This window comes from Pezoporus flaviventris, unplaced genomic scaffold (assembly GCF_033815535.1).
Source record: "Pezoporus flaviventris isolate CSIRO_AGI_PZ_B2104156 unplaced genomic scaffold, CSIRO_AGI_Pfla_v1 ptg000013l, whole genome shotgun sequence".
Taxonomy (NCBI): Eukaryota; Metazoa; Chordata; class Aves; order Psittaciformes; family Psittacidae; genus Pezoporus; species Pezoporus flaviventris.
This window is the reverse complement of record NW_026892561.1, coordinates 15365857-15382010: the sequence shown is the minus strand read 5'-3', so window position 1 is coordinate 15382010 and position 16154 is coordinate 15365857. Positions and strand designations below refer to the sequence as shown.

Sequence of the window (16154 nt, the reverse complement as noted above, 5' to 3'; positions counted from 1 at the left end):
GCAGTAATTCCAGAGCACAGAGGCATTTTTTTTTTTTTTTTTTTTTTGCATATACAGAGGGATGGATCAGTTCTTTTCCTGTTGAAATGAAACTGTTGTGCTTTCTGGAGACAGGCATGGGCCCTCACTATATTTTTTATTTATTTTTATTTCCCCTTAGTTTCTTAGGGATCACCACTGTTGTCTCCTGTTCTTCCTATTACTTGTGTCTGGAGTAGAAATAATTATATACAGGACTACCAGTTGTATGTATTTTAAGGAAAATTCACATCCTAACAGTTAAGCATTTTTTTATGCATATGTGTATCTTAAAAATAGTGAAGAGAGCCTTCTTTAAATGAGATGGGTGTTACTGAGGCTGATATACAACATACTGAAAAGGAGAGGTAGACAGGACTATGGTTCTCTAATTACTCAACTTCTTGCTCATCTGTGTTGCCATTTCCCAGTGCTGGAAGCTCCCTTTCAGGTAGCAGCCCATACTCATTTAGGAAAGACTCCACATCCACAGCAAAAAACTCCTCATTGAATTGTTCAGAAATGCTAATGAAATTGCTCAGAAGTTCCCCACCCTTATAGACAAGTAGAGTGGGAAGCACTTCATTTGAGAAGCGGTCTCCGGCCCCTGTGTTGGAGGCCTTGATCTTGCAGAACTTAACGGTAGCATACTCGGCTGCCAGGCAGATCAAGCTGTTGTTGAGAGCCTCACAGCCCTTGATGCCATCTTCGTAAATGTGGACAATGACTGTAGTGGTTTTACGTTCTTTCTCGATGGCTTCTAGGAACTGTTCCCCATTCTGCAGCTCACACAGATAACCGTATTTTGGCCCAAAACTCAGCCGCTGGTGCATATCCTGCATGCAGCGTTTGCGGTATTTTTGTAGGCAACTTTCATCTTCTTGCTCATCATGAATTAATTCATACTCCTGCATGCTCATCTGTGAATGTTTTGAGAATTTTACATTAACAAGTAGTAATCTGTTGGTGCTGAAACAGGAAGAGACTAAGTTGTTGTCCAAAGCACATCACATTGAAAACTTAGGTAAAGGCAGTCACTTCCTACAATGACTCTGGAAGGTCTCTTCAAGAGATAGGTGAAGATGCTGTCTCAACATTTGCATGTTAACTCAGTGGTATTGTAGACTGTTACATATTTGGCAAAAACTTCCAGAGTTGGTGGGAATTTTGCCAGTGACTATAGTGGAGTCAAAGTTTAATTCCCATGTTTTTTTTGGGGTGTGTGTGTGTGTGTGGGTGTGTGTGTGTGTGTTCCCCCCTTTCAGAACTGGTAAATAGTAATGAGTAACATTCAGGCTCAGAGCTCTAGTCTGACCAGTAGGTTTTTGAACATGTTAAAAAATTTTCCATTGCCTTAACCAGGGATAGAGAATGAAGGCAAGGAATGGAGAAAGAAAGGTCAGACTCTGTGTTGCATGATACGTTGTTGTGAAATTACTGCTGATTTTACTGAAGTTAGACTTTGCTTGAGAGAGGACTATGTAGATGGTTGCACGTGCATTTGTTGTCTATGTATATTATGTGAGCTCTGCTACATTGCAAAGGAACTGAGTCTGGCAAATTCAGGATTTTCAACCAGTATGTCTTATATAGAATCAAAATTAATTTGTTTTGCTTTCCTTGTCTTACCTTACGGCAGAATCTCTCTCTGGTGTCTTTGTCATCTTTACTGAATGATCTGTGTGGTGAAGACATTTGTCTAAGAATTTCTTTCTTGCTTAAGGATAAGGAGTCTCGATCTTCACTTTCTAATTTAAACTTTCTCCAGTCATTAATCACGCCTTTGGGCCCTGAGAGATAGGAAGTAAGATGAAAAACCGGCTGTAACAAGAAACTGTCTTAAGAAGTCTCTGTCTTTACTGGCTTGTCATTCTGTGCCACAGTTTAACTGTCTGCCCCTCTTCTTTCCAAAGTGCTCTCCAGAAGTGTTGAAAACCAAAGTCTTGGGACCAATGTGTTATGTTAGCCTCCAAAAGAAAGAGTGTTTTTTTCTAACCTGGATTACTTTAGTGGTCTGGTTCCTATCAGGATCCTGTAAAGGGTTTTGGTGAACTGCATGAGTAGTTAACAGAGATGGGGATGTTGAAACCTGTCGAAACTGACATATTGGTCAAAGCTACTGCTGTGTAGAAGTATATTTGCATTTCTCTATAGACAATGTATACCCTAACATTCGTAAGGACTTACAGTAAAACTAAGAATACAGGACAGTTGAGATTTTTGAAAAATAAATAGTTTTTTAATTGGCAAACCAATAGCATCTACTTGAATTCTGGGCTTTCCCAGTGAACAGGGACAGTTTAGCTTATTTTTAGGAAAAAAAAAAAAAGCGCCAAAATGCAGATAGTTTCCTTGCCTGTGTGTGTTGCCTGTCCTTCAAAATCTTCTTCGAAGCTGGTGTTGGCATTTTCTTCCATTTTGGTGGCTAGAGTAGGAGATGCTGCAAGTTCAAAAAGCAAAGCAAGTTAATAACAGCATAGAAAAGGGATAAGATTACAGCAGGTACAACACAGCTGTAATTTCCTGCAGCTGTCAGGTATCAGTAAAGATCAAAATACACGTAACTGTAGAGCTTCTCATCATCTTCTGTAGAGCGATTAAATTATTTGTCAGTCTCTTAAAAAAGATGTCTGCCAGCTTCTTACTTGAAGTGCTTAGGCAAGACTTTCTTCATTATACTGTTCCTTCTCGGTCATCAGAGAATACCAAGAACATGGTGTGAAATAGTGGTTGTGAAACTTCCTGCAGAGGGTATGCAGACTCAAATAATGCAGGGTGCAGTGAATATTTTCTTTCTGATTTCTTTTTTATTAAAATGGTGCATCTTTATAAAGAAGGCAACCCAAGGAGGCAGATGGCAATCTCGGGGTGCTGCAATACAGTAGTACTCAAGCAACACATTTTTTATCTTTTACAATGGAATCTTTGAGGGGTGAAGTAGAACCACTGTTCTCTGAGCAAGGGGTAGTGTATTCATACCAAAAAGACAGGCCCAGTTGGGTGCTGCCAGAGCATTATGGAGCAGCAAGATTTGGCCAGAGCTTCGAGCTCTGAAGGTCAGGCTGGTTTCTGCTGGTTCTCAAAAGTCACAGTAAATGTTCTCAGGGTTCTGCAGCTTTCTTGAGAAGATATCTGTTAAAGGAGGGTATACGGGTGCAGAAAAGTACTGATTCTTCACATGCATTTTCACTACACTGCTGATAGACATTTGGGATAGCCAATCTGCATGAGCTCTGCCACCACAAAGTACTGAGTCCTTTCTCATGTTGCACGGCATTCACAACTTTCCTTTGTAATTGAAAACTAATTCTAATGTGATAAAGTGTCACTGTCCACAGAAGTCTTAAGTCAGATGATTGAAGTTCTCACATTTAGTCTAGACTAGTTTTGGCTGTTCAGATGTTATTTGATTTCACAGTAAATCCCATCTTGATGCAAATGCTAACGTTATCATGCCATGAATGCCATATTTAAAAGCTGATAGTGTGTTAGACTAAAGTGACATTAGTGTTGTAGCCTGTATGCGCAGAAGGAAATGCACCTTCATTTTTACATACCAGCATCAAGGGATAAAGTGGAATAACAGCTGAGCAATCAAGGAATCTGATTTTTCTCTATGTTGGAACTAAAGCTGATCAGTAAATGTGCAATTAAAGTATATGTATACTCATGGCAATTAACTGACACTTGTGAGAAGCACTGCAAATAATATTGGAAGAAAAGCAGGTAACAAATAATACTTCACCAATATAAATTCTTTCTGTAAATAGATTGTTGTCAGCATATAGATCCAGGGTATTGGTTCAAGTGCTATTAAGTTGATATCAAAATAGAAATATGAAGCTAATCCCTTTTCATGTATGCAAAACTAAAAATCTTTGCTTTGTCAGGGTTGGACAGCTATGTGGGTGTGCTGGGTCAAAGCCTTGTAAATCATTCTGATGACTTACACGGACATTTACAAAAAACTTTTCTTTCTGTCTGCTGATGTTGTTTTTCTTTGTCCCATGGGGAAAGAGAGGGTATGATTCTGAATGCTTTGCTTTTTCATAGCTTTTAGCCCTGAAAGGCACTAAAAATATGGGATATGAAACTTAAGCAGTCTGTTGCAGGCTCAAACCAGAAAGCTGATTGCACTTTTGGTGAAGCATTAGGGATGGGAACTGATTGCTTAACAAATGAATGCTCTCCATAAAGCTTATGTTACTGATCTATTGTACCTAATAAATCTGAAAAGATTAGGCGAATTGCAACAGCATGGACAGCTGCGTTTCACCATTCTGCAGTTTGGTATGAGACAACAATGCTGACAAGGCACAGGCTGGCAAGCTGCCCATGGGCCTGGCCCTGTGACTGAGTCAGGCTCTGAGCCTGGAGAAAGTCATGCAAACCATTCTTCTTTCTGCTCAATGGAGTTGTAAGCATTTATCGTTATTGTTTTGGCACTGTGAGAATTAGGCCATCCAAGCCAGGTGTTTTCCAGTTAGGTGCCTGAGGACAAGGGCATATAAACATGTAACTGCAAGGTGATCCGTGGGAATCTTGGTTATAGGATGAGCTGGCTCTTCTGTAGTACATTTCCTTTCAAAAAAGTGCTGTGGAAAAAGGTGTAAGCTATTGCTATTTTATTTTATTTTATGTTTTTGGTGGTGAGGTGGTGTTCTTCAATATGCTGGGCAAGCAGCATTTTCCAAAGGAAAAAAAAAAAAACGTTCCTAATATTTGGAGAAATGTGGGTGCTACCAGGTCTGGAGCATGTTGTGCAAGTGTCTCCATGAGGAAATGTGAATGCATAATGCTGAGACAGTAAAGCAGATGGTGAGTGTCACAGATCATCACAAGGTGTCTTAGATCTGAAGTTCCCACCTCCTGGCTTAATAGGTGTGCTGACATCTGGTGTGCCCCGCAGTTGGGACAGCGAGAGCCACCCTCTCTGCAGGACAGATGCTCTTGTAAAAGCAGCTACACTTTGCAGCCCAGTGGACAGAGCTCAGCACTCACATTCACACTAAGCTGCAAGTGGGTCATAATTGGTTGACTGACAGTGCTGTCTTTTAGAAATTTGTTAAGGTCATCTGTTAGTACAAGCCCCTAAAACCTGAGTCAGCCTGAGAGCATCATGGAATGCAAAGGCAGCACTTAGCTGCATGGGGATGGTTGCATTTGATAGGGATGAGCTTGCATGCTTTAGAATGTATATTCCCGGCCATTGCAACCATCTCTTATAGATTCCTTACTGGTTTAAATTAGTTTGTTGTTTTTTTTTTTTTTTCCATGTAAATGTGCAGCCTCAAAATTCTGCTAAATACTTGCTTGGGGTAAGAGTATACAGTGAGAGCAGATTTTCCTGAGAGTGTAGTCAGGTCAAACAGCAATGCAGCAATGGCAAAGTGTCTTGTTAGTTCTAAGGAAGTACCGACAGACTTCTCAGGGAACTATCTGCATTGCTACTGATCCCAGGTTTTCCCCTTTGCACCATTTTAACAGCATGTGATGTGCCAGATCAACAGCAATCTTTGTGGGGAAAAAGTTGCTGATTTAGAAGATACGTTCCATTTTCATTAGCTTTTATCATTGGTTTTGACAACTGAAAGTGGCTCCTGATATTTTTATTTGAAAAATGCTAATGGAGAGAAAAATTTTCCTCATCAGGTCTGCAGATCATCAATGTATTAGACCGTATTTGTAAGGCATATGGTGACTTCACATACACATATTAAGAGAGTGATCATTCTAGAACTTTACTGTCTTTATGTTGGACTTTCTGTGTGAAGAAAGCAAAATTACAGTTTCTTCGTAGAGGAGATGTTGAGACCTATCTGTGTCCCAAAAGTCACTTCAGCAAGAAAAAAACCCAAACCCTTAGGTGTATGTCTGAAGCTACCATTTAATTTCTATGAGCTTTGGATGTGTAGTTCAAGAATATCAATTGCTTTTACTGATGCTCAACCTTCTGTTGTCCTTAGACCAGATGGGCCAGCCTTACTAAGGGTAAAAATGACCATTTAATGAAGTGTTTCCTTTTCATCCAACATGAAAGAATGCTCTTTACTTACTAACAAATATTTTGTGCCTTTGGCCTTCACAGAGAGTTTTCTGTTTACCCAAAATTACGATTTTTTTTTCTCTTATGCATAATGAATTTCTAAGGTAGCTCAGGAAGAATGTGCTGTACCTGTGTATTTGTAATGAAGGTTTATTTAATCCGTGTAAAAATACTGCAGCTGTAAATACAAAACCCTGTGTCTTCTAGTGATAAATTATAGTTACAGAAGAGAGGGTAATAGAAAGTAATAACCTCTAAAGAAAATGTAAAAGGCAAGATGCATTCTGTAAAGGAAAAAAGCCAATAAATAAAACTTGCTGTCTAAAGAAAGAGTTTTTGCTGCTAGTCCAGTAAGTAAACAAGAGAAATATTTTTCTCAAAATATAAACATGCTCTAGACATTGCTGCTTTTCATATGTGCAAATCCTGCCAAAAATGCTGTTCTGTGTCTGGGTTTACATAAGGCCATCAATCAGCAGCATTCTGATAATGCCCAGCAATAAGTGGGACAAGGGAAAGTGTAGAGTCCTGCATCTGGGCAGGAACAACCCCAGGTTCCAGTATAGGTTGGGAAACGACCTGTTAGAGAGCAGTGTAGGGGAGAGGGACCTGGGGGTCCTAGTGGACGACAGGATGACCATGAGCCAACACTGTGCCCTTGTGGCTAAGAAGGCCAATGGCATCCTGGGGGGTATTAGAAGGGGGGTGGTTAGTAGGTCGAGAGAGGTCCTCCTTCCCCTCTACTCTGCCCTGGTGAGACCCCATCTGGAGTATTGTGTCCAGTTCTGGGCCCCTCGGTTCAAGAAGGACAGGGAGCTGCTGGAGAGAGTCCAGCGCAGGGCAACGAAGATGATTAAGGGAGTGGAGCATCTCCCTTATGAGGAAAGACTGAGGGAGCTGGGTCTCTATAGTTTGGAGAAGAGGAGACTGAGGGGTGACCTTATAAGTGTCTATAAATATATAAAGGGGGAGTGTCACGAGGATGGAGCCAGGCTCTACTCAGTGGCAAACAATGATAGGACAAGGGGTAATAGGTACAAACTGGAACACAAGAGGTTCCACTTAAACTTGAGAAGAAACTTCTTCTCAGTGAGGGTGACGGAACACTGGAACAGGCTGCCCAGGGAGGTTGTGGAGTCTCCTTCCCTGGAGACATTCAAAACCCGCCTGGACACATTCCTGTGTAACATTATCTAGGTGTTCCTGCTCCGGCAGGGGGATTAGACTAGATGATCTTTCGAGGTCCCTTCCAATCTCTAGCATACTGTGATACTGTGATTGCATATGAACTGGCATATATGAAAGTTTGAAAGCTTATGTAAGAATGAAAAGTAAAGGATCTTTGTCAGCAAGCTCTTATTTTACATTTATGTTTTGAGCTACATATAGGTGGCTGGTCAGCTGGTATCTGTGTCCAGAGTGTCCCCTTGGCTCTTGCCTCTTGGGAAAAGTGTCTGAATTTTAACAGCATTTCCCTCTACCCAAGCACTAATTTGAATCTCCCTTCTCTGCCTGTTTTTTGTGGTTTCCATATGCAGAATTCCTTGCCTGTTTACTCTTGTTCCCTCTGTCAAACGATAATGGCTACCAAACTTACTAGGCATATAGGCAGCTTCTTAAGCAAGCAAGCCAAGAGAAGGACCAGCTATGGATTTAAATGTTTGTGTTGCTGGAATTTTGGGGAATCAATGACATGGGACTGGAAATAGGCATTTTTCACTCCTGCCTGAGCAGTGGACACATCCCAGTGTAGCACAATCGAGTAAATCCTCTGTGTGTGGGGTGCTGCACCTGCTTTATGGAGGGGTCCTCCTGTGTTAGCAATTGTGACAGATTTCCAAAGACCCTAATCCAGAGCTCACTGATGTCATGGAACGCTTCTTAATAACTTCAGTGCACTGCAGGATGTCATCGGCAGCACTGAGCAGAAGTGGTTGAAGGTGTATTTGCATGTGATTTGCATGGTTAGGACATGCCTGCTTCAGCCCCAGCTGTGATCTATTTCATAGCTACTATACTTGGTCATATATCCATTTAGATTTGCAAGAGGCATTAGCATCATTAGTTAAGCGACATCAAGGTCAGAGGTCAGAGTCTCAGACCTTTTGCCAGCACGTTGCACAGGGCGCTGAAAGCCATAAGGACCTTTAGTGATCTGTCAGGCACCAAGCCAAATAGCTGCTAGTCGAAAACATGGAGTACCTTCAGCTCCCTTTGTATTCTGAGACAATCAGGTCCCTTACATTAAGGTGGGTAAATACAGAATTAAGAGCCAGTTGTCAGGGCTGCGGTCACTTGCCTTGATCACTTTCACCAGCATTGCATTACCTAGATGTGCACAGACAGGCTTACTGTATGGATAAATGGAAATTTCCTGGGCTTACCTAAAGGAAAAACATGGTGTATCATATAGTAATTAGATCACTGTGTTTGGGGAAAAAAACATCATTTCAAAACACTGGAATGGGATTTTATTTGCTTAAAGAAGTCATATGATACAAAGAATATATAAACCAGGATGGGTTGACGTAGAAAGCTGTCAGCTTCACTACAGGTCACTGTGACTGATGAGAGGGTTATGGGATTGGATTATTTGTTCTATCCGCTTTAGGAGGGTTATGCTGTTCTTTATTTGTGAGGTGGAAACATTTTAAATAGATGAGTCCAATGTTTCATTTATCCTTAAGGCTTTGCCAATTAGGAAATTCCTTGGTTTCAGCATCATGTTAGGTTAAAAATCATAGGATTAAAAAAAAAATCTTTCTCTTCCTTTTTGTAGGCCTTTCAAAATTTGGCCTGTAGTTATGCACCAGAAATTAGTAATCTTTTATGAATTGCACATTTATTTCTGTATTTCAATCTGAAATGGGCAATTAGCTCAGTGTCTTTAGCATCAATCAGCTTCACTCCTACCATAGTAAGACTATGTTTTGTATGGAAAGGCAGAATGCATTAGGAAAATCCTGATTTTAAATCAGGATTTGATTTATTATTTCAGAAAAAAAAATTAGTTTACATTAATAATGTCAAATTTGAATTATTTTTTTTATTTGAAAAAGCTTAATTCTATGTATTAAATGGTGAATTTCTTTTGAAAACCAGGACTTAATATTTTTGAGCATGTTACGTATTGGGGTGGTTATATAGTTGTTACTATTATGATATATTATTATTTCTTAATTTTTAAACCTATTAATTGACCTTATTTTTAAAAACACTTGGGTGTATCAGATAGAAGAGGAGGAGAATGACTGGAAGCTAAGAAAATGTCTATTTGAAGTGAAAGCAGAACAGCCAATGCTTTCAAATGCAGATACTTAGGGGCATGAACCTCAATCCATGTTTAACCTCAAAGCCTGGCTGGATTTGTCAGATGGATTGAGCAGTACTCTGAAGGTCAGGACAGAGTTTTCGGTTGATGTTTAAGTACATATTTTATTTTTGAACTCTATGCCTGCTGGAATTGACATGTCCTTTGGAGCTTTGGTTCGAGGGGAGATATTTATTTTTTTTTCCCCCAACCTCAACAGATGTTTGGCAGTGCAGATAATCCCTATAATTTGTCAAAAATCACATATGTCAGAGCTGGAACTCTAGCAGTGACTGGAGACAGGTGTTCAGAGAAGTTGATGGCCAGTATTTTATGGCAAAGAGAAGAAACTTAAATTTGTTGTGAGGTTAATTAAACATCTAACAGAAGTAGTACCTTGTATGGACTTTACATACACTCTTACAGCTTCCTTCCAAGGAAGAAGGTGCCTGCAGGAGAGGAATGGGAGATATAAAATGTTGTGAAACTGGGAGAACATTGGAACGTCTACTGTCTGTTTTGGGTTAGGGCTTGACCAAGAATGCCTCACAAGGCTCTGGAGATGCAAAAGATTGTGCACAGAGAACAGTTAGCAAAATAGGCTTGGCTCAGAAATGGTAATATTTAATTCTGGTGTGGTGGTTTTTGGTTTGTTTTTTTTTTTTTTTTTCTTAGCTTGGTTGAAGTTTTTTTTCAAATGTGTATTTATAAGTGTACAAGTAAATCAGTAGGAAGTCTTCCTTTGCTTTTGCTTTCGTCATATTTATTCTTTGCTACCATTATCTGCAAAAGGCAGGCTTGATGTAGGCAACAGGCTCCCCATAAATGCAGGGTTTACCTAAACAGTCTTTCTCTCAAATTTGACAGAGTTAAGCAGAAAGAAAAAAAACCTACAAACAACAACAAAAAAAAAGCCCCCCCCCAAAACCCCACAAAAAAAAGCCCCCCCCCCAAAAAACAAACCCCAAAACCCCCCAAAAACAAACCCAAAAATCTCTTTGTTCAGTGCAGCCTTCAAATTCATGTGTTCTTCACTCCTGGTTTTCTCTGAGCATTAACATGCATCCTCCGAGATGCATGAGGACCTTGCTTGCTGTTTTCCTATCATTTAAAAGTTACATTATCATACAATTCTGACACTCTAACAGTGAATCAATACTCATCCCTGTTACATGTCCCTATGTGAAAAAAAAAACAAACAGTGCAGCATGTACTGTTTTGGGCAAGCTAGGGCAATAGCTCTTGATAGGGAGTATTTATTGACTTGTCAGTTTAGTTAGATTTACGTACATCTTGCAGTGATGATTCAGGTATAAAGTAAGTTAGAGCAGACCAAGTAAGTTATCTCATAATTTATTTCAAAACAGTTTTGGTTTGCTTTATTTAAAAATTTTAAAGGCCTTCCTTAAGGTATCTTAAGGTATACTGGACAAGCCAGTATTTATACTGCTTTAAGCCTAGACAGTATCCCTGCTATAAGGAGAAATGGGAATGTGTGGTTATCTTTAGGTACTTTAGATACTGCTGGAAGTACTTTAGGTACTGCTAGAGGCAGGTATTTTAATAGGATCCCAGCAATTATGAAGGACAGGACTCAACACTGCAATTATTTTATTCGATACTTTGTGTCAAAATTACAAGACCATGCTTTTGTGTCAAATTAAGACAAAATATCTAACTCCATGCAAAGGACGTCTCCTTAAGATAGTGCATAAATGGAATAATTTAAGAGTATTTTAATTATGAGGTCATATTATGAATGACATACAACTAAAATGGCAAGGATATGCAAATAGAAACAAATTTAATTTCAATATGGCATTTTAATTTATTACTTTAATGTTTTCAAAACAAAGACATTGCTTTTGTGAAAGTTCTCATCTATACTGAAAGAATTGCCAAAAAAAATAAAAAAAATAAATCAGTGAAATAGCTTTTTGTTAAGGACAACTTTATTAACACGTTTTCACCTGGCTCTGTGCAAGACCTGTTAGCCAGCAGTCTTCTATGAGGCTGAGAAAGAACAAAAACTGAATCTACCAGTCAGTGTGGCTGAGTGTAGTCTGAAGTCATTGCTGCTGTGACAGTTCACAGAGCTTTATTTGTATGGCTGGGTTAGGTAACAAGTGGTAACTTGGAAATTTCTTGGAGGGGCTTTGACTGTGTGGAGTTTTGTAATGAAGCAGGTACTTTGCCCAGAGCAGCTGAGATGGCTCATTAAATCCCAGCCTCCTGCTCTCTGCAGGAATCACCATTCCCACAATACTGTGATTGCTTCCTTCAATTGAATGCAGTGAGGAAAAAATATATGGCATTAGCTCACTGCGATTTCTTGCATTTTCTTTCTTTCTCTTCTATTATCTGTGCGTGTTAGAGTGGAAAGGGTTCTGGGTCATCAAAAAGGGTTTCTTGTTTTGGCAGGGAAGTATATGAAGCTATTTTTCAGGCTTATCATACTTCCTCTACTTGTTGTTGCCTTCATTTTGCATGTCTGTCTGAAAAGAAAATTCCAATGAAAAAACTGAAATGTTTCATTTCAGCTTAAAAGAAAAAGAAGAAAAACCAAGAGCTGTCATGAAATTCACTAAGTCTTTCGCTTGAAATAGTTGGAAGTTATTTTTTTGTTCTGTTTTGGGTTTTGTTGTTTTACCCAGAAAGTGCTTTTCCCCTAATTTTGGTCAGTTCTTCTCCTACATCATATTGGGTAGACCCCATTTCTGTCTTTAATGTTATGTTCTTTTACTCATATTTCTTTGATATCTTCCTTCCAGTAAGCAGCAGAATAGGAATTGCTCTGTAATTGGATCCATACTGTGAAAATCGTTAAACAGCTTTCAATTGAACTCTATAGGCATTGAACGTTACAGGCAAAAACTCTGATGTATGCTTGTCACAATAAAACAGAGTTCTCTGTGTTGATTTATAGAATGTTCAGGCTTACATTTAAATCACTGAGAAGCATTTCACTGTACTGGGACTTGAGATAAATCTTTGTGCTCATCCGTGGACTTCAGAATTAAGGATATAATTCATTTGAACTGTGGTTAGCCACTTGCCTTAAAATGAAGCCTATTATGTAGTTTAAGACGGGATAGCACTGAAAGCTAGTTACCAGACTCTCCAGCTGAGTTTCCTGCATTCTTTTGCCATGTTAAACATTCTAGATAATGGAGGTAGTCTGATTTTTCTTGCCTCTCCTTGCTCTCCGTTGTCTACCTAGAGTGCTGTACCATCCCTGGAGGGTTTTTTGTCCACAGGTGGCTTATGGATTATGGGTTTATTATACTGGTTTTATACCACTATCTATCTAATAGTGACCTAAGAAGACAGTAAGTCTGAAAGATGGGGTGGAAGTTTAGGGGTAATGTAGATTTTTCCTAAGTTCTTGCACCTATCTGCAAGCTGTTCTGAAGTTTCACAGTTTTTGCATATACTGAGAATTGCAGCCTGCCGTAACTGCAGTTAGCTGCACAACTGAGTTGACCAATTCCTGTAATCTGGTCTAGAGTGATATTTGTCAAAAAATTTCCCCACTCAAATGGGGCTACTGGTTGATTCAGTCAGGCCCCTTTTCCTGAATTGGTGCTTTCTTGTTTCCTTTTTTTTTTTTGAGAGATGGAAAGAGGCAGGGATGCCTTTTAATAATGTAATTCACCCAGAAAAAAAATTTGCAGTTGAAATAAGGATATGAACAGATGTCATCATCAGTATTTTGAAGATGCAAAATACCGTAGGGCTTTTGCACTTTCTAAATTGGGAGTAGGGAACCCTGTGATGGCTTGAATATCCATGGATGCTAGTGATGGATTTATCACTGAAAACCAGCAGCTGCATATACCAGCATATAGCAATCATCTTTAGCTATGCAATTTACTCTCAAGTTGTATTATTTTGATTATTATCTTTCTTCCCTAATGCATTTCCCCATGATTTAAGCTGAGCTTTAATTAGAATTGCAAGGATTAGACGTAAATATTTATAACAGAGATCAGTTTAAAATCCTATTCTGAAGCAGGATGAAGTATTTGCATATAATTCTAGCAATCTGGTCTACATAAGCTGCAGAAGAGTAACTTTATGCTCAGACTGTTCCCTCCTGTCAAAAAAATTTCAAGTACTTGCCAAAAACCTGTAAACCTGTTGATTGTGAAGATCATATTCTTCATTTCTGCAAGCAGGTTTGAAGCAAGCATCCAAAATATAATTTTGCCCTGAAGTTTCTTGACCACTTAGACCTGTACAATTCAGAACATGCTTATTTTCTGGGGATCTCAGCTGTAGAAAGAAATCTCTCAGTATCAAAAAATGGGGGTTAGTGGACATTTGTACATACTAAGCTTGCTTTGTCTGCTCATGTTATGGTTATTTAATAAAGATTGGCATTTATATATAAAATGTGGCTGTGCTTATGCCCACTGCCAAATACAAATCTGAGTACAAATGACAAAGACATGCCTCTGAGAACATCAAAATAATGATAGGTAAGTAAAGCAGTCTCTGCATCTCTACTGAACTGTGGACCTTGACAATTTTTTCCATTGCTGTCAGTGACAGACTGCCTTTAAAGTAGTTAGGCTCACCAGCTAGAGACACTTTCTTCACCTTTTCATGTAATACATCACCTATACCTGTAGTTATGTAATTGCAACTTTCCTAAAATTAATGCTGTCACACCAACTACATAGCAAAATTTCTTGTCCGGTGTCCAGTACATTTGGTTTATTATTCATTCACACCAAGATTTATACTTACCAAAACATTATTCTGCAAGAAAAGAATTCTGAGCCTGAAATTAGATAGCTGGGTAAGAAGGATTTATTCTAAAGTTAAAATTTAGAGTTTCTTGAAGGCTCTGAAAGTGATGGACCCAGACATGAAGATTTTCTAGGGATTATCCCAGACACCAGTGCCCTTCACTCACCCTTCAGCAGAGCACAGAGCTCTATTCCACTACAGGCAGAAGAAATTGTGTGGTTGTATTCTCTTGCAGATTCTTATATGCAGGTTAGTATTCAAAGATAGGTTACAAAATAGCAGAAATCCCCTTTTGAATTAAATCAATGGCAATGTCAAATAAAGACAGATGAGATTCCATGTAAGACGTATAGAAGCTCTGTTAAATTAGACATAGATGTTGCTTCTGGTAGTCTTGGCACACCGTAGCAGCTCAGGGGGTCAGATTTCTAATATATATCCTCTTCCCAAAAATTACTCCATGTGGAGTGAAGCACCACTTACTGTCCAGGCTAGAGGAAAACCTGTAGTTATTTAAAGATCAGCTGACAACAGCTCTTGTAGCTTGTTATTCTCAGCCTAATCAAAAGAGCTTGCCAAATCCATAACTGGAGATCTGGCATTAGTTTTTATCTCAATAACTACATCTACATTCCAAAGGTGAGGTTCTTCTGACAGACTATCAGTTGAATTTATCTATTAGAATATTTAATACGCCACTAATAAATTTTAGCAGCTGTGGCCATCTTCAAAAGACCATATTTTATTCCTCTACTAAAATAAAACTTCAAATGCAATCAACGTACAAATCACCTACCTGAGAAGTTCAGTTGCTCACTTCCACTTTTTCTGAGTACTGACAAATGTCCTTGATGGTTTCCAGGAGAGGAGCTGGGTTACAACTGACCACAGATAGACCTGGTCTCAGATTTACATCTCTGTGTAATGATTATCCTTGCAGAAATAGCTTTGGATAGGTAATAGGATTATCTTAAGGGAATTAGAAAATTCTGTTCATTAGTTTGAGCCAATGAAGTTGCAGACTGGATGGAGGTTTAAGGGACTTAGTGCATAGATATAATTGAAGAGGCAGAAAAACAACTGAGCCTGGAGAGGAGTTACAGGTGGCACCTTGGTATTGCAGAGCAAGGGGTATTGCAGAGCAAGGTGTATTGAAAATGCTGAAGATATATAGATGGATTATAAGCACGTATAAGAACCCATTACTTCATGCAGGAAAGCTACCCTTACAACCCTGATGACCTTCTAAATATTTCTGAATTGTGATAGGACTCCAGTTTATAAAGAGATAAAGCTATTCATGGAAATGATGCTAATAATTAAATCAATCACCCAGTCATACCTAGCTACTCATTAATTTAAAAATTGAAGTAATTACAGAGTGCAAATAAAGAAAATGGAATAGGTAATTTTATTCTATGGAAAACTAGAAATGTCTTATGTGGCATTAAGAAACATTAAATTCAGAGCAACTTTAAGTGGAAGATTTGTATTTAAACATCTGCAGCTGTGGATGTTACACTTAGCTGGATGCATTGCAATAAAGAGGGTTTCATCTGTCACCCACACTGTTGCTCAGATGAGCTTAAGGAGGGTGGCTCTGTAGAAATACGAGTAATGAACATCAGCAGAGGTTCAAAAGGGATAGGGACCCTGGTGAGACATTGTAGAAATGACCTGAATGCAGTGAGGTACCTTAGCCGAGAGCCTTCCTTTCCATGAGCTCATGTCTCATTTTGGTTCTGTCGTCAAGGAGAACTGGGAAATGCTGTCACTGATGACCCAAGGGGTGGTGGAAACTGCTGTGCTTGAAGCTGTTTGCTGTCTCTCACAGCATGTTTCTTTTTAAGTCCTTCCTCTCTACTCAGACCCTGAAATAGCTGGTGGGTTTATCCTACTGTAAGTATGATAATGTTTGGTGGGATAAAGATAATCCAGAAAATTAGTGTGTACTGCATTCCTTTTGTGGTCTGCACAGACTGATCCTCTAACAGCAGCACTCAGAGTAAGGGCCATAGCTCTCAA

At 39.1% G+C, this 16154-nt stretch overlaps 1 protein-coding gene across 1 annotated transcript; it reads right to left on the bottom strand.

The window, feature by feature from the left end:
* Nucleotides 1-360: 360 nt before the first annotated feature.
* PDC (phosducin) lies at nucleotides 361-2435 on the bottom strand. Its single transcript, XM_061451058.1, has 3 exons — nucleotides 2375-2435; nucleotides 1648-1808; nucleotides 361-938 (listed from the first exon to the last, which is right to left on the bottom strand). The coding sequence occupies exons 1-3, from the start codon at nucleotides 2433-2435 to the stop codon at nucleotides 411-413; spliced, it is 750 nt and encodes a 249-aa protein (XP_061307042.1). The 3' UTR covers nucleotides 361-410.
* Nucleotides 2436-16154: the final 13719 nt, after the last annotated feature.